Source organism: Heptranchias perlo, chromosome 23, assembly GCF_035084215.1.
Source record: "Heptranchias perlo isolate sHepPer1 chromosome 23, sHepPer1.hap1, whole genome shotgun sequence".
Taxonomy (NCBI): domain Eukaryota; kingdom Metazoa; phylum Chordata; class Chondrichthyes; order Hexanchiformes; family Hexanchidae; genus Heptranchias; species Heptranchias perlo.
In genome coordinates, this window is record NC_090347.1 from 37,631,088 (window position 1) to 37,644,934 (window position 13,847).

At 41.6% G+C, this 13,847-nt stretch overlaps 1 protein-coding gene across 1 annotated transcript in view; it reads left to right on the forward strand.

The window, feature by feature from the left end:
• Positions 1-6,724: 6,724 nt before the first annotated feature.
• LOC137341256 (splicing factor U2AF 65 kDa subunit-like) overlaps positions 6,725-13,847 on the forward strand; it is a 39,098-nt gene continuing 31,975 nt past the window's right edge. The window contains exons 1-2 of the mRNA XM_068004347.1: positions 6,725-6,935; positions 13,116-13,302. Of these exons, the coding sequence (XP_067860448.1) occupies positions 6,887-6,935; positions 13,116-13,302 (236 nt within the window). The 5' untranslated portion in view covers positions 6,725-6,886. The remainder of the gene's footprint in view (positions 6,936-13,115; positions 13,303-13,847) is intronic.

Consider the following 13,847-nt stretch of genomic DNA (forward strand, 5'->3'; position numbering starts at 1 on the left):
TTATATTATTTTCTTAAGTTTTATAGATTTCATTATCCAATGGGATTTATTTGATTACAGGAGAATATATCCTGTAGATGTTATAAAATATTCTAACGCGTATGTGCAATAGGAGAGTTCTTTATGAAAACAGATGTAATACTGCATATGCCAGATGACACTGGATCACCAAAGGTCATGCGTATCATCATCCTTTTTCTTAAATTATTTAGTAGATCTACCATGGCAAGGAGTGCAGACAGAGGAGTACTCCTGATAATGTGGTGTGTGTTTGGGTTGTATGTAGGGTAGAAAGTTGTTAGTAAGGAGTGTCATTGGGTTGGATGAGTAGATGCAATTGATGTGGACTGATAGGAAATTAAATAGGCAAGTCTTCTGTAGAAGCGCATGCAGGAGAATGGCGGTGAGTACAGAGAGTGGAAGATTACATAGGCAGAGAGGCCTGAAAGGCAAGGAAGGGAGAAATCAAGTTTGGGGGCGATCAGAAGAACAATAATGAAGGGCAGAGAGTTAGCATGGTAATGAAAGGTAGAAGACTATAAACTCAGGAATAAAGCAGAAGATAAGACAAAGACTGTTAAGAAAGGGGAGATCTGTGGAGGAAAAGATTGGTGGATGTATGGTAAGGCATAATGGATAACTGTATTGGTAACTTTTATATGCATTTTTCAGAATTCTTAAAATTTTGTGATAAATATTATTTGTAGCAGGGTGAATCAGAAAGCAATAAGACCACCTACCAACCTGCCAAATCACACGGTTATTTGAGCCAATCAAAAAAGTGTGACATGATTTTCTTTTGAACCATAGGTACATTTCAAATGGATGACCGCTACACGCAAGAGTTTGTATAGTTAGATTTTTACTTTTAATCATAACCACATTCAGAATAATTGAGTTCATGGATCCAAGAGATCAAATGATTTATCCCATATTCCCACCAATCCTACTTTACATAGAATCACACAGAATTAACAGCACAGAAACAGGCCATTTGGCACAACTGGTCTATGCCAGTGTTTATGCTCCACACGAGACTCCTCCCACCTTACTTCATCCAACCCTATCAGCATATTCTTCTATTCCTATCACCTTCATGCACTTATTTAGCTTTCCCTTAAAAGTATCCATGCCATTTGCCTCAACTACTCCATTTGGTAGAACTCCGAGTTGAGGAGCTGGAGTCCGAGCTGTGGACATTGTGAGACATCAGGGAGGGAGAAAGCTACCTGGACCTTTTGCTCCAGGAGGCAGCCACACCCCTTAGATTAAATACTTTAGAATTGACATGTGGTCAGGGACAGAAGAGTGTGACTGTGAGTGAGACAGGTACGGGGATCCAGGAGGTAGTATTGCAGGAGCCTCAGTCCATGCGCTTGTCCAATAGATTCGAGGTCCTTGCAACTCTTGTGGACAAGTGCGGGGGCTGCAGGGAGGGCGAGTAAACTGACCACGGCACGTGGTACAGGAAGCCGTTCAAGTGGGGGGAGTAAAAAGGAAGGTGGTTGTAGTAGGCGACAGCATCGTTTTTTTTTATTCGTTCACGGGATGTGGGCGTCGCTGGCAAGGCCGGCATTTATTGCCCATCCCTAATTGCCCTCGAGAAGGTGGTGGTGAGCCGCCTTCTTGAACCGCTGCAGTCCGTGTGGTGACGGTTCTCCCACAATGCTGTTAGGGGGATAGACACTGTTCTCTGCAGCCAGGAGCATGAGTCCCGAAGGCTGTGTTGCCTATCCGGTGCCAGGGTTAAGGACATCTCCTCCAGGCTGGAGAAGAACTTGGAGTGGGAGAGGGAGGATCCAGTTGTCGTGGTCCACGTAGGTACCAACGACATAGGTAGGACTAAGAAAAAAGTTCTGCTGAAAGAGTTTGAGCAGCTAGGGACTAAATTAAAAAGCAGAACCATAAAGGTAATAATCTCTGGATTATTACCTGAGTCATGAGCAAATTGGCATAGGGTCAATAGGATCAGCGAGATGAATGCGTGGCTCAAAGATTGGTGTGGGAGAAGTGAGTTTCGATTCGTGGGGCACTGACACCAGTACTGGGGAAAGAGAGAGCTGTTCAGTTGGGACAAACTACACCTGAACCATGCTGGGACCAGAGTTCTAGCGAATCAAATAACTAGGGAGGTAGATAGGGCTTTCAACTAAATAAGGGGGGGGGGGGGAGGGTCCCAGTGGAGAGAAATCTAGAATGCTAAAGAGAAAAGACAAGGAAGCAGTGCAGGAAAGTGATTGGGATAAGGATAACCAGATTGTGTCAGGAAGGGACAGAGCATACAAACAAAAGAGTGCACTAACAAATAGGGTCCGGGTAAGAAAAAATGGTAATAAGACAAATAGGGCCATAGTACAAAAAAAATGTTAAGATGTCTAAAAATGTTAAAAAGACAAATCTAAAGGCACTGTATCTGAATGCACAAAGCATCCATAATAAGGTGGACAAATTAACAGCGCAAATAGATGATACGATATAATTGCAATTACAGAGACGTGGCTGCAGGGTGACCAAGGCTGGGAGCTGAATACCCAAGGGTATTCGATATTTAGGAAGGACAGGCAAAAAGGAAAAGGAGGTGGGGTGGCATTGTTTAGTAAAGGATGAAATCAGAGCAATAGTGAAAAAGGATATTGGCTCAGAAAATCAAGATGTAGAATCAGTCTGGGTGGACTTAAGAAGCACCAAGGGGCAGAAAACACTGGTGGGAGTTGTCTATAGGCCTCCAAACAGTAGTGGTAATGTAGGGGATGGGATCAAACAGGAAATTAGAGATGCATGTAACAAGGGTGCTACAGTAATCATGGGTGACTTTAATCCAAATATAGACTGGCCAAATCAAATTAGCAATAATACTGTGGAGGATGAATTCCTGGAATGTGTACGAGATGGTTTTTTAGACCAGTACGTTGAGGAGCCAACCAGGGAACAGGCTATCCTAGATTGGGTATTGTGCAATGAGAAGGGGTTAATTAATAATCTTGTTGTGCAGGGTCCTTTAGGGAAGAGTGACCATAACATGATAGAATTCTTTATTAAGATGGAAAGTGAAGTAGTCCAATCTGAAACTAGGGTTCTAAATTAAACAAAAGAAACTACAAAGGTATGAGGGGTGAGTTGGCTATGATAGATTAGGAAGCTACATTAAAAGGCATGACGGTGGATAGGCAATAGCTAACATTTAAGGAACGAAATGCATGAATTGCAACAATAATACATTCCTTTCTGATGCAAAAACACAAAAGGAAAAGCAGCCCAACCATGGCTAACAAAAGAAATTAAGGATAGTGTTAGATCCAAAGAGGAGTCATATAAAGTTGCCAAAAAAAGTAGCAAGCCTGAGGCTTGGGAGCAGTTTAAAATTCAGCAAAAAATGACCAAGAGATTGATTAAGAGGGGAAAAATAGAGTATGAGAGTAAACTTGCAATGAACATAAAAGCGGACTGTAAAAGCTTCTACAAGTATGTAAAAAGAAAAAGATTGGTGAAGACAAATGTAGGTCCCTTACAGTCAGAAACGGGAGAATTTATAATGGGGAACAAGGAAATGGCAGAGCAATTAAACAAATACTTTGGTTCTGTCTTTATGGAAGAGGAAACAAATAACTTCCCAGAAATGCTAGGGAACCAAGGGTCGAGTGAGAAGGAGGAATTAAAGGAAATTAGTATTAGTAAAAAAAAGTGCTGGAGAAATTAATTGGACTGAAAACCGATAAATCCCCAGGGCCTGATAATCTGCATCCCAGAGTACTAAAAGAGGTCGCCATGGAAATAGTGGATACATTAGTTGTCATCTTCCAAAATTCTATAGATTATGGAACAGTTCCTGCAGATTGGAAGGTGGCAAATGTAACCCCACTATTTAAAAAAGGAGGCGGAGAGAAAACAAGGAAGTACAGACCGTTTAGCCTAACATCAGTGGTAGGCAAAATGCTAGAGTCTATTATAAAAGATGTGATAACAGGACACTTAGAAAACATCAATGAGATTAGACAAAATCACCATGAATTTATGAAAGGGAAATCGTGTTTGACAAACCTACTGGAGTTTTTTGAGGATGTAACTGGTAGAATAGATAAGGGAGAACCAGTGGATGTGGTGTATTTGGATTGTCAGAAGGCCTTTCATAAAGTCCCACATAAGAGGTTAGTGTGCAAAATTAAAGCACATGGGATTGGCGGTAATATACTGGCATGGATTGAAAATTGGTTAACAGGCAGGAAACAGGGAGTAGGAATAAATGGGTCTTTCTCGGGGTGGCAGGCAGTGACTAGTGGGGTACCGCAGGGATCAGTGCTTGGGCCCCAGCTATTCACAATATATATCAATGATTTGGATCAGGGAACCAAACGTAATATTTCCAAGTTTGCTGATGACACAAAACTAGGTGGAGTGTGAGTTGTGAGGAGGATGCAAAGAGGCTTCAAGGCAATTTAGACAAGTTGAGTGAGTGGGCAAATACATGGCAGATGCAGTATAACGTGGATAAATGTGAAGTTATCCACTTCGGAAGGAACAACAGAAAGGCAGAGTATTATTTAAATAGTGATAGATTGGGAACTGTTGATGTACAAAGGGACCTGGGTGTCTTTGTACTCCAGTCACTGAAAGCAAATATGCAGGTGCAGCAAGCAGTCAGGAAGGCAAATGGTATGTTTGCCTTCATTGCAAGAGGATTTGAGTACAGCAGCAAGGATGTCTTACTGCAGTTATACAGGGCCTTGGTGAGACCACACCTGGAGTATTGTGTGCAGTTTTGGTCTCCTTACCTAAGAAAGGATATACTTACCATAGAGGGAGTGCAGCAAAGATTCACCAGACTGATTCCTGGGATGGAAGGACTGTCGTAAGAGGAGAGACTGGGTCAGCTAGGCCTATATTCACTCGAGTTTAGAAGAATGAGAGGGAATCTTATTGAAACGTATAAAATTCTGACAGGGCTAAACAGACTGGATGCAGGGAGAATGTTTCCCCTGGCTGGGGGGTCCAGGATGAGGGGTCACAGTCTCAGGATACGGGATAGGACATTTCGGACTGAGATGAGGAGAAATGTCTTCACTCAGAGGGTGGTGAACCTGTGGAATTCTCTACCATAGAAGGCTGTGGAGGCCAAGTCACTGAATATAGTTAAGAAGGCTATAGATAGATTTCTAGACACAAAAGGCATCAAGGGGTATGGGGTGAGAGCGGGAATATGGTATAGAGATAGAACGTCAGCCATTATCATATTGAATGGCGGAGCAGGCTTGAAGGGCCGAATGGCTTATTCTTGCTCCTATTTTCTATATTTCTTTGTTTCTATGTAGCAAGTTCCACATTCTAACTACTCTCTGGGCAAAGAAGTTTCTCCTGAATTCCTTATTGAATTTATTAGTGACTTATGTTTATGACCCCTAGTTTTAGACTCCCCGACATGTGCAAACATCTTCTCTACATCTACCCTATCAAACCCCTTCATAATTTGTACCTATTGTTTTATTTATTGAGTGTGTTTCTTGGATTTCCTTAGTGCCCAACAGAACTGTCCAGCCACACAGTATATGCAGTAGAATCCTCCAGGCAACACTTTACAAAGAGGGCTAAGTACATTGGATGTACTGATAAACTTATAATGCAACATCAAAGATTAGCTTTTGAGAACTATTATAAATCATTGCATCACCAGGGCATGTCAGCATGTACATTTCAAACTCGTGAGGTACTTCCTAATTTCATAAAAGCTTAAATTGTGAATACCAAATACAGAAATACATGAGTGGTGAATAACTAGGGGGGGGGGGGGAAGGGCATCAATTACTTGGGGTAACAATTTGTGAATCCAATATTATACAAACAGTACCTACAATTGCAGTTTGTAATGGTAATTATACACTTGGACCGAAATGTTGCATATTAGGAGCTATAACTTATGAGAAAGTAATTTTCATTATTGCCCATTATGAGAAAAATGAAGTTTTTTCTTACCCACTTTTAGCCAGATAGTGGTTCTCTTTAATTCAGTCACAACACATAAGGGGGTAGATTTTGACTTTGGGCTGTGGTGTAAAACGGGTGATAGCGAATCAGTTTTACATCTCTCCCGATTTTTACTTTTAAAAAAAAGCCCACCCCTAAAAGACACATGTAAACATGAATATGAATATCAGGTCAATTACAGATTTAACAGTAAACTCCCTGGTTATCTTCATATAACACTTTCCAAATTGTTTCGTGTATCTTTCTCTTTCAAGCCTGGTCAATGGAAACAACATTTTGAGACAATAAACGCTGCCCATCTGGTTACAAGTGACCTATTAATAGAGAAAAAAAATATTGCATTTATAAAGCAATATATCATAAAGCTGGAAAAAAAAAACCCATAAACCTTCTCCCTTACAGCTGGCTGGGTGCTACTTGGAGGGTGGGATTTTTTGAGGCGTTGTTATCACTGGGTAAATGAGAGAGCAGCTGGGTTTAAATTTGGTGTAAGATGTCGCTTTGTTGCAGGTTGACAGGAGATGCGACGTTTGTCCCTCCGCGTGCACGGTTCCGCCGATCGGCCCCCCCCCTCCTCCTCCCCCGCGCCGCAACCAAACGCGGCCCTACGAAGTCCCGCCTTTGCACCGCGGCCATTGGAGCGCCGAGGAGGAGCGCCGACATGACGCGCGCGTGGATTGGCCGGACGGGGCTGTCACTCAGGAGCTCAAGTTAGGGTGAGGCTGAGCGCAATCCGGGAGCTTGGTGGTGAAGCGGCCATTGTGCGAAGGAGGAGAGCGGGGTTGGGCGCCGCTTTTAACGGTGGATGAAGAGAGGATCGTAGAAGAAATCAGGACTTGTGCTTTTTTTGTTTTATTTCTTTTTAAAAAAAATTTTTTTTTTAAAAATACGTTAAAATTACAACAGACAAATGTCAGATTTTGACGAATTCGAGAAACAGCTGCACGAGAACCGGCAAGGTGAGTGCGTCGGTCGCCTGCCGGACAAGGTTATTCGTTTGCCGGTCTGTCTTTAATCCAGCTCCGCTGCCGCGCAGAGACGGTTGGAGAGGTGTTTCCAGGAGTTTAATTAAAACTCGTGTCCGGGAGACCGAGCGAGAGCGGGTGGGAAGGGGGAGGGGAGCCCAGTGCACTGCGCATGCTCAGTGCGCGGCATTGATCAGCATCAATGGGACAGGTGCCCTGGTGCAGCCAGTGGCACTGATCATAACCTGAGCAATGGGGTGGGTGGGTGGGGGACAAGAGGCAGTGTTAGGCACTGTCATTTACCTCATCATCGTTCCTGGATCTTATTAAATTAATCGTATATTCTAGAAAAAGACGGCTGAAGGGTGACCTAATAGAGATCTTTAAAATTATGAAGGGGTTTGAAAGGGTAGGTGTAGAGCAGATGTTTCCACTTATGTGGGATTCCAAAACTAGGGGTTATAAATATAAGATGGTCACAAATAAATCCAATAAGGAATTCAGGAGAAACTTCTTTACCCGGAGAAGGGTTAGAATGTGGAACTTGCTACCACATGAAGTAGTTGAGGCAAATAGCATAGATACATCTAAGCGGAAGCCAGATAAGTACAGGGGGGAGAAAGGAATAGAAGGATATGCTGATAGGGTTAGACGAAGTAGGATGGGAGGAGGCTCGTGTGGAGCATAAACCACCGCATAGACCAGTTGGGTTGAGTGGCCTGTTTGTGTACTGTAAATTTGATCTAATTCTGTTCAAATGGCTACTTGGCTCTCACTACTGAATGCAACTTTGTCACTTGCTATTGTATTGTAAAACCCTGGTACTGTACATTCACTTGTAATGTTCAACTTTTGGACATGTGTGGCTCAGTCTGTTTAATTTTTAAAAAATTAATCAGCTATTGTGGAATATAATATATTTTGTAGTGACATCACATTGAAATGCCTCAGCTCTTTATACAGTGGATAACTTTGAAGTGCGGTGACTTATTTTTGAGATAACCATTGCAGCCATTCTGTATCTCCTACAGTGAGTTGAATGAGCTGTTGACTTTTTTTAAACCTTTTTGATGTTGATTGAAGGCCGAGTTTTGGTCAGGACTCTAGTGGGGGGGGAAATTATGCTGTTTTCCAAATGATGGTTTGGGATTTTAATATGTATTTGGACCCCCGCCATTGTATCTCATCTGAAGGATAGCACGTGACAACGGAACACACCCTCCGAACTGAATTGGAGTGTGAGCCTAGATTATGAGCTTAACTTTGGTATAGAGCTCAAAGCCACTGCCATCTGACTCAGAAGTGACGGTACTAACAACCGAGTAAGTGTGATGCTGTGGCAAATACATACTTGAAAGACTTTAAGCACGTGTGAATTCGTGCCAGCAATTTTTAGGAGAAAGTGCTGAAACAACTGCGACTGTGGCTTCCTCTCCCAACCCAATATATTTCTACTATCTCACCTGTTATTTTTCAGTTCTATTGAATGGTTAATTCACCATTTGAATGTATTCAATTAAATTGTCATTTTTTTCCATTCAAATTTATAATTGACATTTAATTGGTAGACTTGCTTGTCAACCTACTGTGTATTTTATAACTGTAAAGCCTCAAATTCTCTCAATCTATTTGTCTAGGAATGTTGCAAAATTTGCTCTATCTGGGTTTTTGTGGACAATCAACCTCCTAGTGTTGAGCAGTCGTACTGCTCTGAGGGATAACTTGCTGAGTTTTGCATAGCTAGATGGGACCTGCTGCTGTTGCCCCCTGCTGTTTGAATAGCTGAAAAATACCAACAGGTGCACAAACCCAATAATGCAAAGACTGCAATTAGATCCTTCCCTTGAATTGTCAATTGTCAAAGTAATTTTTGACCAACTTGTGCTTTCTGTGAATAAAGCAATAATAAGATTGAGTATATTACTTAAAGAAGTTGAAAACCCATACAAAAATCCTACCAGGACTTTCCCACAAGCTTCACTGAGCCCCTGCTATACCAAGCAGATGATGAATTTTACGTGGGTACAGCTATTGGACCCATTGATATCAGCCAACTTGTGTTTTCAGCGTATGATGTTGGGGATGTTTAGGGATTAAACGATGTAGTCTCCCCGCTCACTTAGAGCTGTGGCTTGTATTTTTTTTCTTTTTCTCTTACACATTGACGTGTGTGTGTGTGTGTGTGTGTGTGTGTGTGTGTGTATTTGTCCCAGCTGATTTTACCACCTTCACGTTATCCAGAATGCCATAAAACAAGTTTTCATACTTTCCTGTTTGGGGGACCCCTGGAAATATTGACACTTTCCTGTAGATCCCTTGTTCTAAAATTTCTGAATGGATTCAGTCGTGTGCAATTTGCAATCTGATGCCAACTTGATACTGAGATTTCATTACTGTTTTTCTACAGTGAAGTATCTTTTTACATAAGTTTTAAGAGGGTCTGGCACACTCTAGATTTTGTTCAGATGTGATTTGTTATTCTAATCTTTTTAAAACAAATTTATACAAAAAGCAGATTTTTTTTTTTCTCTTGATCTTGAAATAATCTGGAGAGGCTATTGAGATAACAAGGGGAGGAACCCAGCAGCCAATCTAGAGAAATTTCCAACCCCTGCAACAGTACTTAATCTCTAATTTAACCTTGACCTATTTGGACCACTTCCCTACAGTAAATAGCTGAGCATTGGAGTTAAGGGATATGCAAGGTTAGCAACTAAACAATACAACTGTTTCAGACCCCAGGCTATCTGTGAGCAACTCTACAGGAGATCAAGTCAATTAATTGTTCAACATTAATAAGATCAGCAACTGCATTTGTTTCTCCATGTACCCCAGTATGAAAATTATTGATTTATAATGATGCAAAAGTTTTTAAAACTATATTTTTGCCGTAAGAATGCTCATGTCAAAATGTGTTCCTTTGCATCTTTTATTGACCTCCAGAGCTTGAGCATGTAGATCGGAGAGGAGACCATGGGTACTAGAGTGTTCAGTAATTTGAGTAATGGGGCATAAATGGGCAGAACTAAAAATGAGACAAAAGTTAGAACGTAATTGCAACATAAATGTGAAACTTTGAACATAAACATGTAGCTCCCAATTACAACCTTCAGATTACTACTTACTACAGTTCCTACTGCATGATAAGAATCATGTTAACACTGTTCATACCGTTATATTGAAGCCAGAGTCCAAGTTTTTAAAGAAAAAATTAACCCACAATAGCCCTAGCATAAATTTAATCTGAACGTAACAGAACAGTTGAAAGCACATGAAATTTCTTTCTCTCCCCACATTCTTCTGTTTTCTCCCCTGCCCTCTTCCCAACAAAAACTCTATGGTGTGGGGTCTGTAATGGAATAGGTGACATGCAGGATGAGAAATAAAATGAATAAAGACATGTATAATCTACACCATGGTTTTTTATTTGGGGCCTTACTGTTGCTGTAGTAGGACAGGAAATGTGACAGCAGGAGAACAGTGGTTGTTGCTACCATTGTCATCAGGGCTGCAAAATACCCAGATGCTGGTGTTCCAAATAGGCTTTAGCATTATCACCCGTCAGGTCTTTATCTACATACTAAGCTTGCGGCTTAAACAATGAATCATATGCAGAAGCAGATTGGTTGGCCCATCAAGTCTGTGCCAGTGTTTTTATCCACATGGGCCACCTAGTCCAATCCCATACTCCTGCTTTAATATTCCTCGTTTTCAAGCAACTAATTCCCTTTTTTTACGAACTGTTTCGACAATGGTTTGTGGCAGAGAATTGTACATTCTAACCACCCACTGCAAAGAAATGTTTTCTAATCTTTCAATTCTTTTTATGACTCTTAATTTTTTCCCTCTTGTTGCCTTCTCGCAGACTAGTAAAAACAATCTTATCACACTTTCTCTTATAACCCTTCATAACCTTGAAGGCCACTTTCAAATCACCCTTCTCAGTTCTAGTGGGGGGAAAAAAGCCCTAACTTTTCAAGCCTTCATAATTGTTATTCCTCATCCCTAGCAAATTTATTTTGTTTTTTTATTCTTCCTACATTGGGGTAGCCAGTTGCTTTTTTAGTCGTTCATGGGATGTGCCCATCCCTAATTGCCCTTGAAGGTGGTGATGAGCCGCCTTCTTGAACCACTGCAGTCCGTGTGGTGAAGGTTCTCCCACTGTGCTGTTAGGAAGGGAGTTCCAGGATTTTGACCCAGGGACGATGAAGGATCGGCGATATATTTGCAAGTCGGGATGGTGTGTGACTTGGAGGGGAACATGCAGGTGATGTTGTTCCCACGTGCCTGCTGCCCTTGTCCTTCTAGGTGGTAGAGGTGGCGGGTTTGGGAGGTGCTGTCGAAGAAGCCTTGGCGAATTGCTGCAGTGCATCCTGTGGATGGTACACGCTGCAGCCACAGTGCGCCGGTGGTGAAGGGAGTGAATGTTTAGGGTGGTGGATGGGTTGCCAATCAAGCGGGCTGCTTTGTCCTGGGTGGTGTCGAGCTTCTTGAGTGTTCGGAGTTGCACTCATCCAGGCAAGTGGAGAGTATTCCATCACACTTCTGACTTGTGCCTTGTAGATGGTGGAAAGGCTTTGGGGAGTCAGGAGTTGAGTCACTCGCCGCAGAATACCCAGCCTCTGACCTGCTCTTGTAGCCACAATATTTATATGGCTGGTCCAGTTAAGTTTCTGGTCAATGGTGACCCTCAGGATGTTGATGGTGGGGAATTTGACGATGGTAATGCCGTTGGGGAAGCTATACACTTCTGGGGCCTAACTAAGGTCTTAAACAAACTCAATTTTTTTTCTTTTATATTCTATGCCGCTAGATACAAAAACAAAGATTCCACTTGTCTTTTTATGGTCTTGTGCTGCTGCCTCTACTGACCTATGTATCTGCATGCAGTGATCTCTCTGATTCTCTACTCCATTTAACCATTTAAGATGTATTTCCTTTCCCTATTTTTCTGCATTACTGAATCACATTTTACTAGTCTATCCATGTCCTTGTGCAGTCTTTCACAATTGAAAGTGGAGAACTGAGGCCTTTAGTCGAGGACAAAGTGAAAAAGAATAATGGGGAAGATGAGCTAAACTTGCGAAGTAGTCATGAGATGAAAGTCAGGTTTTGAAATCCTAAAAGTGATATTTAAAGAAAATTAGCAGTGTCACCATATTATAACTGGTATCATTAAAGTAACATGTCAAACATGTATAACAAAATGATGTTTAATGTTGCAAAATAAGACTTGCTTTGTCAATAGAATAACCATGGATTTGAATTTAGATTACTTTGCTGCTGTTAAATTAGAAAATCTTAATAGAATTCCGGGGAGCCCTGATTATTTTGAGGAGTGAGACTCTTGGAGGAATCACAACTAATATATTTTCAGGCTCCTTATCATGATTTCACATCCCTAAGGATGTATATTTATACCCTGTGATAATGATGGCTGCATTCACTAAAATGTGGTGAAATGAGTTCTATTTATTTGAGCTGTGTGCTTTATACTCTTATTTTCTAGACAGATTGGAACTTTCAGTCTGGCATTGCATTGCTTTTGAGCTATTTTAAAAGAGTAAAAAATATTTTTGCTGAAAAAGTTTTCATGTGTCAGACCATTTGACTTCTATGGTTGCTCATCCTATATTTTAGCCAAATTATGTTTTCAGCTCTCAGTAACTTCTCAGCACTTTTTATACATGATTTCAGTAGGGTATCTGTCCTTGGCAAAAAAAAGGTAAGGAGATTATGTGGAGGTTTCTGCCAATGCCATTTTTCAGGTAGCCGTTGGCAGGTATGACGAGATTTCCCCCCCCCCCCAAACCCCAAGATAGATGCTGGTACTAGAGAATAGAACTGTGAAACTTTCTTTACACAGCTCCAGCAATTTGTCATAACAATTCTCCTTCCATCTCCTTCAGAAGAATATCTGTGCTACATCAGTGTGATTTATCAATCATCCATTTCGGTGAGAGTGATATTGACAGTTTTAGTACTAAATTTGGGAAGTTTTGTCTTGTGAAGTCTCCCCCCAGTAGAAACGACTGAGAATGTCCGCTTATGGGGGGTAATTTTAACTGGGCGATGGTGTAAAACGAGCGACGTTGAATCAGCGCACCCGGTTTTCCTTTCCACTGAATGCTATAATCACGACTCAATCATGAATTTCATTGCCTTTATTTCTAGAACGGGAAAAAGAACGCCACAAGAAGAAAAGTCGAAGTGTTTCCAGAAGCAGAAGCCGGGATAAAAAACGGAGAAGTCGAAGCAGAGACAAGCGCAGCCGTAGTCCGGAAAAAAGGAGCCGCAGTCGAGGAGGGCGAAGCAGAAGCAGAGATAAGCGAAGCACTTCACGAGAACGGAAGCGTCATAGGTAACTTGCTGTTTCTCAAGCATTCACACCCAGTGTGTAGCATGTCCAAGTATCAGTACTCAGTGCTACTGCAATGCTGATCTTAGCTGTGTCATCTTGAGAGACACTGTACAAAGACCAGGTGGCTCCCACGAAGAAAGGATCAATCATAAGGAGATTCAGATGTTTCCGGCAGCCATCACGGAGCAGCATGGGAGTGGACTGGAAGGAGGTTGGCTGCTGGCAGTACATGGCCCAGAGTTTACAATGGGACGACTTGATAAGGTCACAAAATTTGAAGAAAAATTCAGACTCTAAGAAACTATTTACATTTTAAATTTAGTCCTCTTTAGTTTTGCCATTTAGGGTTAAGATTTTTTTTAAAAATGTCATCCAGTTTTGAATGTTGATCAGTTCAATTCAAGTGATCCAGATGTTGCCTCTCCTACCAGAAACCATACTCGTCTTCCGCTTTTCATTTTCTTCCTCTCTGTCCTGAAGGTGCAGACTTGTGTTGGGAGTACAGTTCCACACCGTAGTGTTTAGGCACTCTGGTTCCATGCCTA